General features: G+C 38.9%; 2 protein-coding genes across 6 annotated transcripts in view; both read left to right on the forward strand.

Moving 5' to 3' along the window:
* The window catches only part of DBX2 (developing brain homeobox 2), a 133,153-nt gene extending 127,240 nt beyond the window's left edge, over nucleotides 1-5,913 (forward strand). The window contains exon 5 of the mRNA XM_025882745.2: nucleotides 5,872-5,913. The gene's annotated coding sequence lies outside the window, so the exon portion shown is untranslated. The remainder of the gene's footprint in view (nucleotides 1-5,871) is intronic.
* NELL2 (neural EGFL like 2) overlaps nucleotides 1-20,986 on the forward strand; it is a 400,969-nt gene that overhangs the window by 57,378 nt on the left and 322,605 nt on the right. For 2 of the 5 annotated variants that reach the window (XM_073882092.1, XM_073882091.1), the window contains exons 2-3: nucleotides 5,872-5,957; nucleotides 6,394-6,522. In XM_073882092.1, the coding sequence (XP_073738193.1) occupies nucleotides 5,903-5,957; nucleotides 6,394-6,522 (184 nt within the window). In that variant the 5' untranslated portion in view covers nucleotides 5,872-5,902. Of the gene's footprint in view, nucleotides 1-4,959; nucleotides 5,168-5,209; nucleotides 5,228-5,304; nucleotides 5,474-5,871; nucleotides 5,958-6,393; nucleotides 6,523-20,986 lie in introns of those variants that run through there. The other 3 variants (XM_073882095.1, XM_073882093.1, XM_073882096.1) reach the window with 3 other exon arrangements.

Raw genomic sequence — 20,986 nt, forward strand, 5'->3', positions numbered from 1 at the left:
TTTAATATCTATTACCCATCTAGCCCATCCTCACCCACCTCCCTCCATCAACCCTATTTGTTCCCTCTCATTAAGAGTCCCTTATGGCTTGTTTCCCTCTCTCCTTTTTTTCTTTTCACCCTTCCCATATGTTCATCTGTTTTCTTTCTTAAATTCCACAAGTGAGTGAAATTGTATGGTATTTGTCTTTCTCTGATGGACTTATTTCACTTAGCATAATACATTCTAGCTCCATCCACATCATTGCAAATGGCAAGATTTAATTACTTTTGGTGGCTGAGTGATATTCCATTGCATTTTATATATATATATATATAAAATGCCACATCTTCTTTATCTATTCATCAGTTGATAGACATTTGAGTTCTCTCCATAGTTTGGCTATTGTTGAAAATGCTGTTAAACTATTATTTCTTGAAATACTTTTTTTTTGGACTGAACTCTTTTCTCTTGGGATTTTGAAGACATAGGTTCTTTTGGTTTGTTTCACAGATTTCTGCCCTATATTAATTAAAAAAATTTTTCCCTCTGTTCAGATTGGGTAATTTCAATTGATCTATCAAATTCACACTTTCTTCTGTCATCTCTAGTACTGAGCCCATTTTAGTGAGTTTTAAATATTCAGTTATTATACTTATCAGTTCTAAAATCTCTATTTGTATGTATTTGCTGTGACTTCTCATTTGTTTCAAGAGTATTTGCCCTTATTTTTTTGGAGCATTTTTATAATAGTTTCTTTAATATCGCCTAAAAATAATTCCAGTGTCTGTCATCTTGGCATCAGTGTTTGTGGATTGTATTTTTCTCATGTAAATTTAAGTTTCCCTGGTTTTTCATATGCCAAATAATTTCAGATTATAGCCTGAACATTTTAAAATATGTTATAAGACTCTGAATTTTATTAAGTACTATGGAGAATGTCTTTTTTTTTTTTTTAAATCAGACAAGTGACTCAGCTGGATTTAGACTGCAAATTCAAATTTTGACTAGCCTTTTTTTTGGTGTGGTTTCAAAGACTTTGTGTTATGTTCAGATTTATCCTATGTGTGTACCACTCAGAGGCAGTCTGACTCCAGTGATTTATTCTTAGAAGTACTTGCTGCCAGTATGATCGTACTTCAAACTCTGGTCTTCTTTCTCAATTTGCCTCCTGCTATTTAATTATCAGAGTCCTCAAATACTCCATGCATTCTGTCTAGATTCAATAGCTTTCAGAGGGAGAGAGAGGGTGGAATGTACTTCTTCTATTTTACCCATAATTAGAATCTCATATCCTTTAACTTTTGAAAGCTTTTTACTTGTTGCTTAAAATATTTCCTATAACATTGTCTGCTTCCATTCTGTCTAGTCTCTGATTTCATATCTCTAAGTAGTTGTGTGTTGGATCTTCTAATTATGATATTCATGTTTTTTTTCATGTGTTCCATCATCTTACCATTCTTGCCACATTCTCAGTAACATTCTCAGATCTCATTTTTTTGTCTTAAGATTTTTTGTTCACTAATTTTCACTTCCAGTTTATCTGTTGCTTTTTATAGCCAGTGGTTTTTAAGTATTGTTTTTTTAAATATACTTTTATTTCCAGAAATTCTATTTGATTTTCTTTGAAATCTGCCTAATTTTTTCTCATACAATTCTGTTCTTTCATTATTTTTTTGTATTCCTTTACAAAAAAATTATTAATCATTCAACATACTTATTTTGTACTTTCTATCACATTTTTATAGTATTCTGAGTTCATGAGATACTAATGCTCTTTTTCTGTGTGTGTGCCTCCTGGCTGTCTTTCATGGTACTTTATTTCAATGTTTGAATATTATTTCAATGTTATTATTATATTGTGATCTTTTCCTTATCAGAAATTTTCCTCTTAGATGCTAGAGGCTGTGGAGGGCCCTTTGATAGAAGTTTTACATTTTCTTCTTCAGGAGACTCTGGGGGGTTTATTCTGATTTCTGACTATAGAATTCATACGCCAGTAGGGAGTGTAATTTTGGACTGTGTATCTGCAAGTGGCAAGGCTTGAGAATTGACATTTATTATAGATGACTTTGTTTTCCATCTGTGGTCATGTGCATCTGGAAGGCACTTTTGTCACTTCTTAGACCAATGTAGAAAATTTTTAAAGTTTCCTTTTATATACAGCATAATCCTTCAAAGCTTCCTATTTTTATCAGAGGGACCAGTAGCCTCTTCATCTCTTCTGGCTTTGCCCATAGTTCATTGTTTCCAGTTCTTGTGTGGATATTAAAATCCTACCCCATTGTCTTAGGGCCCCTATTAAGTCTGAAACCCTGTGTCCCACCCTCCCCCAATCATTGCATTGGCTACTCCTTTCTCCGCCAATCTTCAGCTACCTTTTTTCTCATAGCATCTGAGAATTTTCTTTCTTCTTATGAATAAAAAAATATTAAACGTTTCATTTGGCTTTGTGATGTGTATGTGGTAGAAGGGAATTCTCTAAGGGTCAGTAGAATCTTCCATTTTGACTGAACTTTTCATTATGTAGTTAATATTTGCATTAGTTTTCTGTGAATGCTGATCACAAAGTTAGTGGATTAAAAGAGCACAGATTTATTATTTTATAGTTCTGTAGTTCACAAGTCTAAAATGGATCTCACCAGGCTAAAGTCAGGGTATTGGCAGGGTTCTGTTCCTTTCTGAAGGATGTAGGGGAGAATCCTTTTTCTTGTACTTTCTAGCTTTTCAAGGCTGCCCACCCACATGCCTTGGCTCCTAGCCCTTTCTATATATTTCTGTCATCGTAGGCAGCAACAGACAAACAAATTCTTCTCATTTTATGCTACTCTAAACTTCTCTTCTGCTGTCCTCTTGCACATATAAGGACCTTTGAGATTATATTGGCTACAGCCAAACAATCCAGGATAATCTCCCTATTTTAAGGTTACCTGAATAGAAATCTTAATTCCATCCTCAACTTTAAGTCCCTTTGCCATGTAAGGTAACATTACAGGAAAGGGCATTATTATTTCTGCCACAACGACTGTAAGCAAACATTTTCACATTTTCTGAAGGAAGTTTTAGTGTATGCAGATTTAACAGATAAGACCACCACATACAGGGATGAGGATAAAGAGACCAGTATGTTGGTAAAGTTTCTACATTCCAATTGAGGTGGTAGCACATAAACTTTAGAGTAGATGCTGAAAAGTTAAGTATGTATATTGTATTCCCTAGAGCATCAATTTAAGAAACTACACAAAAGATATAATTACAAGGCATATAGATAAGATGGAATATTAAAAATACTGGCTTTTAGTGGGTGGGAACCAAGATCTATTTATCATCCTACAAAGCACAGGAAAGTCCTAACAAAGAAGTATCCAACCTCAAAATGTCCATAGGTCTAAAGCTGAGAACCTCTGCCCAGGTTGATAACCATGCCCTAGCTAATACAATGACTCACCTTTCTTACAGTTTTCCAAAACTTTATACTTTCATTTTATAGAAATAGCTCTCTCTCTCTGTAGTCATATTTTAATGGTTTCCATAACTTTAATTAGGTCACATAATTATAGTAGCAGGTTAAACTGCAATAATTTGGGGTATAAAATACTAGTCTTCTGGAGGGAGCATAAGTGTGTGTCTGTGTGTGTGGGGGGGGGACTAGAGAAAAGCTTATCAACCACCAGCTTTCAGCATGTAATAGGTGAATGAGATTGGAGTGTACTCCTGATTCTGTGATTTGATTGAGTACCTGTAGGTTAGGAGAACTTCTACCTGTAAATATGTGTGTATATGTATATTTACTTTTCCTTCTTATTTTATCTTCCAGTAGAATTTTAAATAATGGGATTATTTAAAATTTATTTTATGTAACTTCTGTAGATACTTATTATAGCCCAATATTTTTGGATGTACGGCTATAGAAAAATCTTTAATTTTCTGATGAATTACTTCCTTTGAATTAATTCAATTCAATTAGATTATTTTTGTTTTGCAAATTTAGGAAAATTCATACAACAATACTTCATTAAGTACTGTAATATTCCTGTCTTAAATTTTACAAATTTCCAAGTGGAATTAAGTGGAAAATTTGATAGAGATACTTAAAAATTAAACTGAAAAAGTTTCCAGATTGTGACTTTTTTCCTTAAAAATTCCAACAATAAAGCTAAAAATGTCCCCCTCATCCCATTATAGTATAATGTAGTACATATGTCTCTGCTGGAGACTCAGACTCCGTTTTGGTAACTAGGTGTGTAGGATCCTGTTAGAGAATTCAGAATCTACTTGTTTGGTTGGAAAGTTAAACTCAATTGATCTTTGGAGCAATTAACATTTTAATCACTTTTGAAACTCTTACTTTCCAGTATGGGCATTGAATGTCATTATTCAAAATTTACCTCAAAATTTTAGGGCTATGTTGAAAAATATTATGTACAATTGACCTTAAGCATACTTTTTTGCCCATTGAGAATTAGGTCTTAGATGTCCTTACTGTTTTAGCCCCAGCGTGAGAAGGGTGAGAAGGGTGGGTAGAGCCTGCTTGAGTGTGGTCAACAACAGGGTGGCTCTTCTGTCTTGACCAGGCTGTGACTTCTGCTTAATTCTCTTCTCTCTTTTTCTCTTATCCATCCATCCATCCATCCATCCATCCATCCATCCATCTGTTCATCTACCTACCTATCATCTATCTCTTCTTTTCGGTGTGAGCTGGCACGCTGGCTCTGGTGCCCTATTCTCCTGCTGTGTGTGCTTGCCCTGGAGAACCCGAGTCCAGTTCTCCGCGTTGTTTGGCAGGGGGCGCGCGAGGTCCCGGAGCTGTCCAGCAGTTCCAGGATAAGTTCTCCCCTGCGCACTCCGCGCTAGGGAAGCTCTCCAGCGCCCCGCCCCGGGCACGGAACCTTTCCCCCCGGGCTGCTAGGGCTTCCCAGGCTCGCCACCCGCCTCTGCCAGTCTCTCTGTACTTCGTCCAGCCCCACCTCGAGAGTCTAGCTTGCTTTGGCAGCCCTCCTCCGCATGCCCCGGAGAGGGAGTTCCTTTTCCAGTCTCCGGGGCTGCTTCGGAGCCCAGTGCACGATTGTACGCCGGCTTCCCTCCTTTGCCTAAAGGGCGGCCGAGCGGGTCTCCTAGCCTCGCCTTCTGCGACTGGGTGGTCCTTTTTCTCCGTCCGTCTTTCAAGACACTTGCCCGAAATCGAGGGGTGAGAGCAAAGACCGCCCATCAACTTAGCATCTTGAATTTAAACCTTAACCGAAAGAAGGTTGGCGTTGCCTGGGTCAGCGAGTGAGGGAGGTAGGAGGGCGCGGCTGCAGCAGCTCCGGGGCTCGCCGGACGGGGCTTGGAGCCCGGGCTGGAGAGGAACTCGCAGCGCCGGGCCTCGCCCTCGGCGGTCCCTCCCTGCCCCTCCTCTCCCCGCCTCCCCGGGCCTGCCCCTCCCGCTCCCGGGGAGCCGTCTCTCCTCCACTCGTCTCCGGCGCTCTCTCCATTGTCTCTGCCTTTACAACAGGTTCGCGCGGCTGGGGAAGACGGGCGGGTGCGGGGCCGCCCCACCCCCGGCTTTCTTGGGGCCGCCTCCCTTCCTCTGGGTGTGCGTGCCTTCTGCTGCTTTTATTCAGCTCTGGAGCTAATTCCCCAGCGGAGCAGCCCCCGAGCGTGCCCGACCCCTCCCTCTGGGCCCCCGGGCTCTGCCCGCGCTGCTGCCTCCGCTCTTCATGTGGGAATGATGTGCGCATTGGAGGGTCTAAGTTCTTCACGTGTCTGGGGGGTCTTCCCATTTTTTTCTTAGGAAACCAAATCGTATTAATACCACTAATCAGTAAATGCGAGGCAGCGGCAGGAGGCACAAACGCTATTTTCCCGCTTGATTCCGAGAACCTCTTCGATTTTTATTTTTATTTTTTAAAGAGGGAGACGATGGACTGAGCAGATCCACACCATGGAGTCTCGGGTCTTACTGAGAACAGTCTGTTTGATCTTCGGTCTCGGAGCAGGTGAGTGGCCCAGAGCTGGGGAGAGGGGAACGGATGGCCCTCGCGTCGGGGCAGCCGGAGCTGACTGGGGACGCCTTGCTTTTCCTCCACCCGAAATAGGTCTGGAGTGGGAAGCTTGGGGTCGCGGGCGGGTTTGGATTTGGATTTTTCTGAAGCTTGCCTTGGAGACGCCAGGGACGGTCACACCCCTAGTCCAGGGACTAAGGGCCGAGGGGGAACTTTGCACTGAGAGGGGTTTAAAGTAGGTCAGGGAGATGGGACTGGGTGCTCCGCTATTTAAAGCTTGGCTGCTGATCTCAGGTAAGGCTTTGCGCGGTGGAGGGAGTCGCCTCTCTCGTCAGTTCCCAAATCTGTCTCCAAGACGCGGTTTTTTGCTGCCCAGGAGGAAGAGGCTTGTATTTTGATGGAGCTTTTTCTTTCTCCCCCCCCCCACCAGTTTGGGGGCTTGGTGTGGACCCCTCCCTACAGATTGACGTCTTAACAGAGTTAGAACTTGGGGAGTCCACGACTGGAGTGCGTCAGGTCCCCGGGCTGCATAATGGGACGAAAGCCTTTCTCTTTCAAGGTATGGAGTGCGTGCCGAGTCCCCAGTGCGGTTTCAGTTCGGGTAACCCCGGAGGGAGTTGGCCTCACAGCTCCTCCTAACTTCTGTATTGCCTCATGGATGGCAGTATCTGGAGCTGAGACATGGAGGGGTTAACGTGACACACACACACACACACACACACACACACACACACACACACCCCTTCCATCTCTTTTTAAGGGGTTTGGTTTTTCTCGCCTCCCTCCCCCTTCTCCTTACTTTGTACTCTTGCCAGTTCTAATGGATAGTTCCTTAATTACTGTACAGAAACTCCAATGGCAGATGGTTGATTTTAGAGTCTGGGGAACAATGAATTATAGCACAAACGCCTCATTTGGGTGAAATTGATTTAGGTAGAAAATAGGATAGCTTAATCTTAGTTAAGACACAGCTCTCTGAAAGTTTCAGGTACAATGGTGCCTGGTTGGGAGGAATATCTTTATGTGGAGTAGCTTTCTGGAAAAATGAATACCTCTCAATAGTTTTATCTACTGTATATCACAAACATACTATATTTGAAATGACTCCTCATTGAAAGATCATGATTCTACTCCATCAATGTCAAGACAAAGAATAATATTCTCTTAAATATTATTTTGAAATCTTTCAAATAAATTTTAATTCAAAGGTATATCTTGTATCACCATTAATCATATACTTAATATTATAGAACTTTTCTTTTTTAAATCAGTGGGTGTTGGCCATGCATAAATGTCTACATTTTAATTTATATTTAAATGTGTAGTCGGAAGCAAATTCCAATACATCAAGCCATCACCTTGATTTACCAAAGCTTTTGAATATCGTTTGGTTTGTGGAAAGATGTAACATGAGATTCTAAAAGGTGGCTAAATACATACAGAAAGATTCATTTCACATATGGTAAAGTATAGATAAAGGCAAAAGAGAAATGAAGTTTGGTTTAACATATCTAATGGACTGACTGTAGCATCTTCTCCCCAGACACCGAGATTTTTCTTTTGTGATTTTGATACCATGAGTTCAAGAGAAGTGCAACTCATAATTACTAAAGAGTTGGATATGCAAAATAAAACCACTTCAGCAAATCTGCCACCAAGATACAGGCATAAAATAAAACTTGAATGTCTCTGTAGTGGTGTTGTTGCCTGATATAACCAGTATGTGTCACCATGGACAGTAACACTACAGCTTACAATAAGAAAAGGAGGAAATTGATATGTTGCATTTATTTAAAACAAGTTTAGCCTTCTAAAAAATTAAAATGTAATTTTCTGTTTTAATTATGGTGAGCCCACTAAATGTTTTTATTGTAACAAATATTTGTGATAATATTTTATTTACCTAAAGGTCTTTTTTGGGGAGGGTTGGCGATGCAGCTTAGATTTTGAATTCCTTAAAAACAATGACTAAATTTAATAAAGGAAATAGGACCAGAGTGTCAGCAAAATTCACAAAGTGGAATACAAGTGTCATTAGGGTTAAGCTTCTGTTTTTTCTTTCTTTCTTCTTTTTAAAATCTCTGATTTTCAATCCCTGTGAATTGGAAGCAAAGTTATCTCAGGTCTGCTAATTTGAGTAACTGGAAAGCTTTACAGAAGCTAAAGCTCCTAATAAACAAATGGTATTGAAGTGCCCTTAAAATTTCCAAAGGTCCTTTAAATTATACTAGTGTTCTTCTTAGTTTCCTCTGAAGAGTATCTGAGCTGTCACAACTAGAAACCCTCAAGACTGTGCAGTTTATGGTCTCATGCTAGACAATTAGACAATTTCTAGGAAATAGTCTAAGGCACTAATATCTTTTCCTGGTTAAGTTTTTTAAAGGAGTGTTAAGTCTTCATCTTTATTTAAATTGCCAGTTCTTCAAGGTAGGCATTGTTTTGCAAATGAATTGTCCGTTGTAACTACATATCAGGGCACATAGGTGAATTATTTTTATGTCCTTGTTGGTACCAAGCCCTACACTTAGAGTAAATGCCTAACAAATACAGTTTTTGAGATTTGAAGATGTGAAATTTCGTTTCCTGCCAAATTATGAACCTTATTTCATATAGCCAGTCACTCAGCAAATATTTGCTACCTGCTGTGTTCTCAGTAAGCATATATTACTGATCTACTGATTATGCTCTAATAACTTCTCTTATTCTAAGACTCAGGTTATGAATTGACAACAGGTGGATCTTTGGCTCTGTCTGGTAGTTTTGCATTACCTGTTAAAAAGTCAGTTCTGACTCCTACTGCTTCTCTGGGATTCCATGGGTTTTAGAGAGACAAAAGCTTTCAGACTCTGGAGGTTTTATGGATTTGATTTATGGTGAATTCAGAGTGCTGCAGATATTTTTGTATAGTGTGTAAAATGTCATAGTAGGATAGTAACAAATTTCAAAACCTGTGAGATGCTCTCAGATTTCATATAAACCTATCAGATAAGTTACTTTGTGCTCTCAGGTATGTTCCATATAGATGGAAGAGATTTTGAACCATTAAATTTCTTCTGCAGTGGTATAACCATCTTCTTTTGTTTCTTAGCTTTAAAATAAAGAAATCTCAGCATACGATTTCCCAGTGATTTTTGCTCATTTAATATTGCTTCTCCTTTTGGCTACTTCATTATTCTCTTTAGTGGTATTTAAGATGCTTACAATTCAGTACTTTTTGAAACTATAAATAATTTTTGTAAATTATTGTGCAATATGAACCGATTAATTAGTAATTGTATTTTATTATATATCTATAATGAAAGCAAATGGAAATATATTTCAAAGTCATACCTGGTTTTTATCATAATAGTAACTATAGTATCACTAAAATTGTTTTGTTGTTGAAATTTGATTTGTAGCTGCATTGGAAATTGAAGTAAGAAGATGCTAAATTAGATCATCCTTTAATAAATGTGGCTTTTTATCTGTGCCAATTATAATCATTTTCAAAAGGAAAAAGTATCCAGGCAACAGTTTGGAATCTACATAAAAATCTTCTAAGTATTTCTAGCAGCAGTCTGACTCATAGCCACAAAAATACACTTACATTTTAAAAAAATAGAGGACTGAATGCTGACAATGAAAAAGACCTACGAAGGCTCCTAAAGAGTTCTGAAATTTTAAGGATTATGCAATTATAAATAGAATTCTACCTACCTTGGTCAAAGTCTAGGAGGTATTTGTAAAGACAGTGTTCATAATAACCTTTCTTCTCTGTACATGAGAGACCAAGAATGAACACATAAGAAGCATAGTTCTAGGACTTTCTAGCAACGTTAACATGATTTTTAGATCTTTGGTTTTAACAGTTTGTCTGGCCAAATTCCCAAAGTTGAGTTTCATCTGTTGGTTTAATAAAATTTCTTCTAAGGTGTTCACAGATTTTATAATGGCATTAATCCCCACAAGAGAAGCAGATAAAATCAAAGTGTATTTTTTTCCTGAGTTTTGTAATTTGAAAATAAGTTGGATTTAAAGATTTTATTTATTTATTTATTTATTTGAGAGAGAGAGTGAGAGAGAGAGAAGGAGCAGGGGGAGGGGCAGGAGGAGAGGGAGAAGCAGACTCCCCGCTGAGCAGGGAGCCCAATGTGGGGCTCGATCCGGAACTCTGGGACTCCGGGATCATGACCCGAGCCGAAGGCAGACGATTAACTGATTGAACCATCCAGGTGCCCCAAGATTTAAAGATTTTAAAGGAAGGGGTGCCTCGGTGGCTCCATTGGTTAAGCATCCGACTGGTGATTTCGGCTCAGATCATGATCTCATAGGTCCTGAGATGGAGTCCTGCAATGGGCTCTGCCCTCAGTGGGGAGTCTGCTTGAGAGTCTGTCTCTCCCTCTGCCCTCCCATCAGCCCCACTCATGGTCTCTTTCTCTCTCTCTCAAATAAATAAAATCTTTAAAAGAAAAGATTTTAAAGGGAAAAAATGTCCACAAGTCTACACATGTCAGTGTTTAAAAATAGGACTGAAATTGGGCATTTGGTGGTGGGCCATTGACTTTAGTAGGTAAAGGTAACTGCGTTAAGGAAAGTGAGGTTAGGCTGCAATGAATATTTGTCAATATGATGGTCAGTGAACATCCGTGTTCTTAGGGACAATGGTCATTGGTGCCCCAATAGAATAGAATAACACAGTGACAGAGATGTGCTTAGAAACCAGATAGACCCAGTGGAATCTCATTAGTTGTTTTACTGTGGTGAAGTTACTCAATTTCTCTGAACTTCAGTACCCTCAATTATAAAATTAATACTGTTTTGAGGCCTAAAAGAGACATGTTCATTCCTTCAAGTACATTTTTGCTGTGCAATCCTGTTCTGCTAGGTATTAGGTATATAACAAAGGAATAAGTTAGAACTTTACTTTCAGAGTGTCTTAAAAACAGTCATTAAACAATTACATAGATAATAATTTAATCACCATTAAGATAAATGCTATGAGGAAAAACAAAGAGTGCAATGGGAAATCTATACTCTAGGGAACCCCAGGGTCAGGGAGACTGTCTTTGAAGAAGAGTCATTGGAGCTGAAAGCTGAAGGATAGTAAGAGTAGTCTGAAGAAGAGGGGCTACGGGGATTCAGAGAGGGGAGGATCACAGAGACAAAGGGAACAGCACGAGCAAAGATCCCGAGCCAGGCATGAGCATTGTGCTTTTGACAAAATGGAAGAAACTCCGCTTCGTGGAAACAGAGGGTTGTGATATGAAATGACACAGATGAGGAGAGCAAGTGGGCCATTTTAATAGAAGAGAATTGAAAATTTATCATTATGCAAAGATATATTATAGTAGGCAGAATAACGATCCCTCAAAGATGTTCTTGTCCTAATCCTAGGAACCTGAGCCTATGTTCTGTTACCTGTCAAGGGGGAACTAAGATTGTCCATAAAATTGAGGTTGCTAATCAACTGACCTTCAGGCAAGAAGTCTCTTCTGGATTTATGGGCTGGTCCCATGTATGCACAAAGGTCCTTTAGATCTGGAAGAGGGAGGTAGAAGAGTCAGTGTCAGTGATGCAACGAGAGAATGACTCGACCTGCCTTTGCTGGATTTGGAAGATAAAAGTCGGCCATGAGCCAAGGCATGGGGGCAGTCTTGCGAAGGTGAAAAAAGGCAAGAAAATGGATTTTCCCTAAGAGTGTCCAGCACTGCTGACACTTGATTTTAACCCAGTTCTGACCTCCAGAACTGTGAGATAATAAACTGTGTTGACTTAAGCTCCTACGTTTGTGGTGATTTGTTAGAGTGGCAATAGGAATGAATACAGATTTTGATACATGGAAGTGGAGGCTGCTGTAAGAAATACCTAAAAATATGGAAGTGGCTTTGGAATTGGGAAATGGGCATAGACTGGAAGACTTTTGAAAAGCATTCTAGAAAAAGCCTAGATTGCCTTGAATAGACTGTTAGAGATATGGATGATGGCAGTTCTACTAGTGAGGACTCAGAAGAAAATGAAGAATAGGGTAGAGAAAACGAAATCTCCTTAGAGAATACCTAAATTGTCATGAACAGACTGTTGGTAAAAATGCAGACATTAAAGACACTGCCAGTGGGGGCTTAGATAGAAATCAGGAACATGTTATTGCAGACTGGAGACAAGGGGATCCTTGTTATGCAGTGGCAGAAAACTTAGCTAAATTGTGTCCTGCAGTTCTGTGGAAAGTAAAGCTTATAAAACATCAACTTAGGTATTTAGCTGGGGGGATTTGTGTGCATAGTGTTGAAGATGCAGTCTAGGTTTTTCTTGCTGCTTCTTCCAGTAAAAAAGGAGAGGAGAGAGGCAGACTGAGGGAAGAACTATTAAGCAAAATGAAACCAGAACTTGATAGTTGAGAAATTCTCAGCCTCCCAGATTGCAAATGATGCTAAAGTTAGGAAATTCATTGTCAGAAATGCCTGCTCTGGGGAAAGCCAATGATGTGTCTAGAAAACCTTTTGGGAGGGCCTCAGAAGTAAGGTCAGAGTATTCAGTTACATAGAGGGCACTTTGAAGAAATTGAACATGTAACTCATGGATTCCTTCAGACATCTCAGCAGAGCCAGTTAGAGAGATGGATTTATCCAGGAAATATCTGTGGAGTAGCCTCTTGTTTAATGGAACAAATGGCCATGGCACATATGGGAGATCTACATGGTTTCTGAGAATATTATACCAGCAAAAATACATCTGGCTGGGCCTGAAAAGGGAAGTGAGAGGATGTAATGAAAGAAGGTTGTTGGATCCCAACAATTCTACAAGCAAAAAACAGGCTGATTAATCTACTTAGCTGCAAACATGTACCACCTTTCATGAAAAAATAAGGTTGACTAAGATGGGAGAACTGAGAGCCCAGAAGGCAGAGCTGAGATCCTAAAGGGTGGAGCCAAGGACCACAGAACATTATTCCCAGACTTTGAAATCAAATGCAATTTGCCTAGATGGATCTCAAAGTTGCATGGGTCTGATGTCTAATTTTTTTAACTTCTTTTTTTTCTCTTTTTGAATGGGAATGTCTATAATTGTTATCCCATGTCTATTGTACCATCAAACTTGGTGAGCAGATATCTTGTCTCTTGAGTTTCACAGGTTCACAGATGGAGAGGAATTGGGCCTCAGGATAGATTATACACAATGACTCATTTGTACCTCACTTAGATGATGACATTTGGGACTTTTGAATTGATAAGATTTAGACCAGATTTTATTTTATTTTATTTTTAAAAATATTTTGTTTATTTGAGAGGGAGAGAGCAGAAGGCAAGAGAGAGAGAGCATGAGCTGGGGTGAGGGGCAGAGGGAGAAGGACAAGCAGACTTCCTGCCAAGCAGCGATGTGGGGCTCGATTCCAGGACCCTGGGATCATGACCTGAGTGGAAGGCAGATGCTTAACTGACTGAGCCACTCAGGCTTCCCAAGACCAGATTTTAAACCATCAGTTGATACTCTACTGAGTTGAGACTTTTGGATAGAGTGAATGTATTTTCCATGTGGGCTGGATGTGAATCTTTGGGTATGAAAGACAGGCTGTGGTTAGCTGAATAATGATCTCTCAACCATCCACATACTAAATCCTCAGAACCTGTAAATATATTATGTCACCTGGTAAGGGGGAGATTAAGGTTGCAGAAGTAATTAAGGTTGCTAATCAGCTGACTTCAAAATATGGAGATTATCCTGGATTATCTGAGTAGGTCCCATGGAATCATAAGGTTACCTTAAATATGGAGGAGGGAGGTAGAAGCATCAGTGTTAGTGTGATGCATTGTGAGAAAGACTTGACTGGTCATTGGTCATTGCTGACTTTGAAGTTGGAAGGTGGTCATGAGCCAAGGAATGTGGGCAGCCCACAGAAGCTCTAACAGAGGAAGAAAATGGATTTTTCCCCTAGAACCTCCTGGAGAAAAACAGCCCTGCAAACACCTTGAATTTAGCCTAGTGAAATTTTGGACTTCTGACCCCCGGAACTGTGAGATAATAAATTTGAGTTGATTCAGTCATTAAAGTGATATGTTACAGCCGCCATAGGAAGCTAATATATATGTTAAACATTAGGATCCATTTATTTTGTAACTGAATTAAACCTACTCTTGAGCCTTCTCTCAACTATGCACGAGAGTGTGTTTGTACGGTTATTGGAAACTTGATCTAGCCAGTTAAAATTGTTAGTCATTTGTGACTTAAAATAGTTTCTTACGTGTAAGGTCAGAGTCTTCATACTAAATGCTGTGTCTTTAAGAAATTCTCTCCATCATTTAGCTATGAGATCATTTTGAGAGCAAACAGCAAAATCAAGTGTTGGGCTTTTGGATTGTATTTATTTTTCAAAAAATATACCTTTCCTCTCCCAAAGGGTTAATGCAGAGGTGAAGGGGGAAAATTAACATGAATATTTTAAAAGTAGAATGGATAGCACTCAGCATGGTGTTTGGCACACAGTGAGTGTCATGTCATGGCTGAGGCACACCCAGGTGATAGCTAAAGTCAAGAGCCTCCACCTTTCTTTGGCTTTATTTCATCTCCTACTGGCTCCTTGTCCTCATGTTGGTTCCAGACCCCAGTCTTGCAGACATCTAGCCTCTTTCCCATTCTTATTATTATCTGTCTATAATTCAATATCTGCTAACTGATAACTTAGGTATTAGACATTAAGGCCTTACAGTGTGATATGTCTCCTGTTGATTTTACTTCAGTTCAATTAAATTTTTTTTTATTGCAATGCTTCTGTGTCTAAGGATGGGACACACAGTATAATGGAGGAAGGAAAATGTTTACATAAATTATTACTAGAAGTAAAACAAGAACTGAAATTGAGTTGTACATAGTGAAAAAGAAAATTTGGAACTTTATCTTAAAGGAGGAAGCTAAAAACTATGAAAATTATATGTCCTAGTATATATATGACAAAGTGGAGGTAATCATTTAACTCTGGGTTAATTATAGGAACAAGCAGAGTAAAATCAAGTGTTGATTTTGTGTGTGTGTGTGTGTATTTGTTTTCATAAAAACATGTGAGGACTCTCTCTTTACTCTTTTAATGCAAAACCATTATGTTTTGAGATATTTGTCATAATGGTACAATTTTTATTTTTCATTTTTAAAATTTATTTATTTTTATTTATTTTTTATTTTTTTAAAGATTTTCTTTATTTATCTGACAGAGAGAGACAGCGAGAGAGGGAACACAAGCAGGGGGAGTGGGAGAGGGAGAAGCAGGCTTCACGCTGAGCAGGGAGCCCGATGCGGGGCTCGATCCCAGGACCCTGAGATCATGACCTGAGCTGAAGGCAGACGCTCAACGACTGAGCCACTCAGGCGCCCCTCATTTTTAAAATTTAGCTACCCATATCAGACCATCATAAGTTAGTGCCTTTGTGTGTCATTGGAATATTTTTCTTACATGGTTTTTATCAACTTCATGAAAATTTTCATCTTTTGCTAGCTAGGTTCCAGTTAGCATTGACATTGAAGAGGTGGATGTATGTGCAAACTCATTTTATCAAGCAAACAGTTTATTAGTGGATATTTTTGTTATGATGACTTGTGTTTCAGTACATAAACTCATCTGTTGACACTCACCTATGGGCCATTGTAATTGAGAAGGGCTAGGGAGAGAGCAGGTGGGAAGAAAAGTGGAACATGACTCTTCCCTTTCCCATTTGGCCCACTGCCAGCCACTGGGCACTTGGACAAGTGTTCATCGAGTTGTTCTTGATGGCACCTCTGCTGACATTGTTCATTCTGGGGGAGGGATGGGGAACCCAGGCAACCACATGTCTTTCCCTACAAAGGGGAGGTTTGCTCTGAAAGGTCACACTCTACTGGCCTGGACATAGGGAAGAAGTGGTGGAGGTAATTCTTCGTACATAGTGATACGCAGTAGTAGTTAGGCCCATGGGCTCCAGAGCTGGACATGTTGGGTTTGTATACCCTGTTCACTAGTTGCATGACCTTGACCTTGTTACTTAACTGATCTCTGAGATAAAAACAGTACTGCTTCTTAGAGCTGATGTGTAGATTATATGAATGAAACTGTGCCTGACATTTACCAAACATTTAATATATGTTAATATTTTTTCGATTTTGGAATTAGCTTAGCGGCGTTATGCTCCTTGGATTTTTTTTTTTTTTGGTAGGGGCTTCCAGGTAGAAATGCTGGATTTTGGGAGTGAGCTGAGGTGAGATGACTTTCACATGAGGCAGAGAGGACAGGCAAAGGTCAAGTGGAGTGGGGGAGAAACTGGCTCTGAAGCATCTTCTGTTCTATTTTTGCTGTTTTGGCTATACTGGGCAGAAGAGAATATGCAGATTTGGGTGGAGAGAGATGAGAACAAATGGCAAATGTGGAGAGGAAGGAGTATAATTTGCCCTATACCACTGTTCAGAAGTGAGGGGACCATAGAGAAAACCAACATAGCATGAACTCATAGCATGAGCTCGTCTGTAGGCTCATTCATAGCATGAGCCCCTCTATAGACACAAAACACACATTACTTTCTAAGCATATTAAAGTTTAGCTTAGTTTTTGAGTCGTGGGGAGAAGTGTTAGGAGTACTGACAAACAAACGCTGCAGTGGCTTTACTTGGCTCTGGTTAGGGTGAGCTTGGTCTTCCTTGGCAAGATACCAGTTTGATCTGTTGGTGGGGATTGATGGGGAAAACTGGTGGTGGAAGATAAGATTTCATGGAGCCTGGAGTGGTGGTGTAGAAGCCAGTGTAATGTTGACAGAACGGTTGGGGTGGTCCTGTGGATCCTTTGTGAATTGGGTTCACTTTCTATACATTTCTGGCTACTTCTTTGGCTTCTTCTCGTGAATATCTTGTTGGCATATATTGTTTATTTCTATAGTCCAAAGCCTCTATGCCAAATTTTTATCCCAGTGGCACCTGAGACTCTAGTCTTAAGTGACTTTCTGTATTGTCCCCCTATTGAGACTGTAAGTTCCCCAGGGAAGGGATCATGCCCTATGTTTCTTCTGTCCACCAACGACTCCATACCAGTTCCTTCTCTGGTTCTTCCTGATTTTTTTTTCCTGGTGAACTTTTACATATTATTCAGGACTCAGCTAAGCTGTCAGTTTGGCTACAAATCCTTCCTTTGGTGGAATTATTGTTTCTTCTTCTGTGCTGTCTTAGCATCCTGTGTGAAAACAACCACCTCAGTGTAGTATAGCATTTTTTTTTAACATAAAAAGTCTGACCACTTTTCTTTTCCTTGCTGCTACCTCCCTGGTCCAAGCCACCACTATCTTTCAGCTGGATTACTGCAGTAGCCTTTTATGTGGTCTTCCTGCTTATACTCTTGCTTCCCTATAGTGTATTCTCAACATAGTTACCAGAGTGCTCTTTTAAAACATGAGTGTATCATGTTACTGCTTTGCCCCATTCAGTGGTTCTTCATTTCACTCTAAAGACAAAGTACTTATTATGCCCTATAAAGACCTGCATGAACAATTCCACCCAATTACTTTTCCAGCCTAATCTGTTTGTCTCTCCCTTGCTCACTTTGCTTTAACTCCACTGGCTTCTTTGCTGTTCCTCATTCAGGCCAGTTACTTTCTGCCTCAGGGCCTTTGCACTGGCTATTTGCCTGAAATTCTCCTCCCCCCAAAGATATCTGTGTGTTTTCCCCTTTTCTTCAAATGTTTTCTCGAATATCAATTTTTTAATGAAGCTACTCTTACCACTGAGTAAAATTTTAGCTAGTCCTCTACCCCACAACTACCATTGATACCCCTTATTCTGATCTGTTTGTTTCCATAACATTTATCATCTAACATGCTATATAATTCTCTTACATATCATTTAAATTGTTTATCATCTGTCTCTCTTGCTAGAAAATAAGCTCCATTAGGACAAGGATTTTTGAACGTTTTAATCACTGGTGTAACCCAAGTGTCTAGCATACAGTAAGAACTCCACAAAAATTTGTCACATGGATATACTTATTTGGTACATGGTTTTTCCTACATGGTAAGAAAACTAGTTTGTGATCTCTTTGAAGCTTGGGATTCTGCCTTGTTTCTTCATGTAGCTTCCTGACTATCATGGTGGCACATGTAATGTGCTCAGCCAAGCATCAGTAAGTGAATATTTGTGGCATTGAATTAAGTCCAATTATTCATGGCAAATCTGATTTTTTGGTGACATTATTATGTTTTATATTTATGTAACTTAAAGAGGTGAAGGAGCTCTTCTAAATCAAAACACCTACTACTTTCTCCTCTAGTTATGGAAAAAGGTATGAGGGTTGAGAGGCATGGAAAAAAAGGTAATTCTGCTTACCTTAGTGCTCTGAATTATTCTGAGAGGGCTCTTCTCCATTCCAAGATGGAGTGTGACAGGGAAGAACCTGGACATCCTGAATGCTTGTTGACGATGAGAGTTTACAGTTTTAGTTTGAAGTATTGTGAATTCAACATTTAGTAGAGATACTCATATTCATTTGAAATTACTGAGAAACATTTCAAAGGCAAATAAGGATTAATTTGTATTATCTATGCTACAGTACTTCCCCACTACTATAAATAAACCAAACTGGAGTATATCCAGAAGAAAGCACCCAGGGAGTTGAAAGTTTTGGAAACCGTGTCAGAAAAGGAATGGTTGAAAAGAGCTTGGAAAATTTGGAATTTTTAGCCTGGAGAATAAAAGATAGTGGAGATGTGATTTTTTTTTTTTAACATATTGGAAGGACAGTCATGTAGAAGAGGACTTAGGTGTATTTTGTGTTGTTCTAGAGCAGTGATTCCCAAATGTAAGCTTGATGATCAATGGTTTATTGACTGCCTTGTTAAAAAAGACTCCCTGCCCTACCTACACTAAGTAAGTCCATATCTCTGAGGGTGAATCCTAGGAATCTATATTTTATTTATTTATTTATTTTTAAAGATTTTATTTGTTTATTTGACAGAGAGAGACACAACAAGAGAGGGAACACAAGCAGGGGGAGTGGGAGAGGGAGAAGCGGGCTTGCCGCAGAGCAGGGAGCCCAATGTGGGGCTTGATCCCAGGACCCTGGGATCATGACCTGAGCTGAAGGCAGACGCTTAACGACTGAGTCACCCAGGCACCCCAGGAATCTGTATTTTAAAGAAGTTTCCTGTATTCTGATGTTCAGCCAAGTTTGTGAACCATTTTCTAGAACTGAGCTGTCCTATAAATATAGTAGCTACTAGCCATGTTTGGCTATTGAGTACTTGAAATGTGCCTAGTACAAACTGTGATGCAATGTAAGTATAAAAATAAATACAGGGTTTTTAAGACAGTATAAGAAAAGAATGTAAAATATCAATATTTTTATGTTGATTATATGTTGAAATAATATTTTGGATATATTGGTCAAAAATATATTATTAAAATTAAACTCACCTGTTTCAATCATTAAAATCATTCATTTTTCTCTCCACCCACCCAATAAACATAGTTCTAATAATATTCAAACTAGAGATTAAATGATCTATTTCAATGTTTCGATGGGGTGGGAGTGGGTATTAGACTAAATGCTTTCTAAGGTCACTTTTAGTTCCAACTGAAATTAAATTGTTCTCTTTTCCCTTTTAATTATTCTTTTTATTGTAAACTCTGGTGTCCAGAACATCTTCTTTTTCATTTTTCTGATAATCCTTAACACTCTCCTCAAAACAGTTATCTTTTAAAAAGAATCTTGGATTGTTCTGCTACTCTTATTAAAGTTTGTACTGAGAGATAGCCTGTCATTTACTACTATGCTCTGCATTGTGTATCTGTTTTATAAACATTCACTCTTAATGGTAGTGATCCACTTTATTTCTTCCATGCACTGGTGTTTAGTGTTTAATCTATTTTGCTTGTCTAAGTGGAGAATCCCCTAGGCAAGCACTCTGTCGAATTCTGTGTTCTTCCAGTCTAACTCATTGCACTAATGGACCATTAAGTGTCCCAGAAAAAGTGCCAGATAGATTGAGTATTTCAGAGCAGAACATAACCTATATTTTTAGAACTTATTTAAATTTCCAGCAGTAATTGGTGACTGAACATCCTCACTATGAGTTGTGTGTGTTGACATATACTTGTAACTGAGCAGAGCTCTTCCTGGAGACTGACAGGTTGTTAAAAAGAAAATAAAAAAGGTATATAAAAATGGTTGGCCTGTGCTACCAATGAGATGCTTTGCTCTTGGTATCTGAATGCTGAACTTGGGTGTTTCCTGAGAATCTGTCGACTTTGGAGGAGGACATGTTGTTCACTGATGTGCTTTGGTGTATCCTTACTATATATATTTCATCAAATTGCTAATTATACTATAAATATAGATTCATTTAAAGTGTCTGAGCACTCCAGAGAGACAGCTTATTTTATGATACTATCATTCATATGTTTGTTCTTCTTTCAGAGGCTGATTTTCAAAAGTTCTGTTGAAGTATAAATATTAGTGTTATTGCTTTTGTTAATACTTTCTATCCCCTGATGTTCAGAGTGAATTTATATAGGATACTTAATAGATAATTTAATTCAAACATCTTAGAGAAATACCGTGACTCTAGGGTTTATGTCTTTGCCTTTCAAATGAAAACAGAGGGGTTTTTCACAATAGGAGGAGAAACATTATATCCAAATAAAGGGGAGAAATGCTTTAAAATGCCTGAAAGAAGGGAAATTTGAATCTGAATTTGAGTTCAAAGAATCCAAATTTGGGTTTGTCTGGGGTTTTAGTACACTCAATGTTTCATTATTATTCTGAAAGAAAAGACACAGAAATGACTACCACATTCCTTTGACTTAAAATTCAAAGGTCAGAAAGTGGAACTCACTTTAATTGAACTTTTAACATTTCCAACTCCAATCTGAGTCTCCATTTACCGTATCACTTACCAAATTCTCTCTGAAGTTCATCACTAATTTCGATAATAAACAATAATCCTGAAGAGACAAGATAGTGTTTTAGGTTATACTTTTTGTAAGACTATTATGTTATGGGTTGAAGTGAAGAATTATTTGAAGTTTAAATGAATTGGGCATAAGAA

The sequence above is a fragment of the Callorhinus ursinus genome, unplaced genomic scaffold, assembly GCF_003265705.2.
Source record: "Callorhinus ursinus isolate GAN/ISIS: 27379988/994484 unplaced genomic scaffold, GSC_fseal_2.0 scaffold44, whole genome shotgun sequence".
Classification (NCBI taxonomy): Eukaryota; Metazoa; Chordata; class Mammalia; order Carnivora; family Otariidae; genus Callorhinus; species Callorhinus ursinus.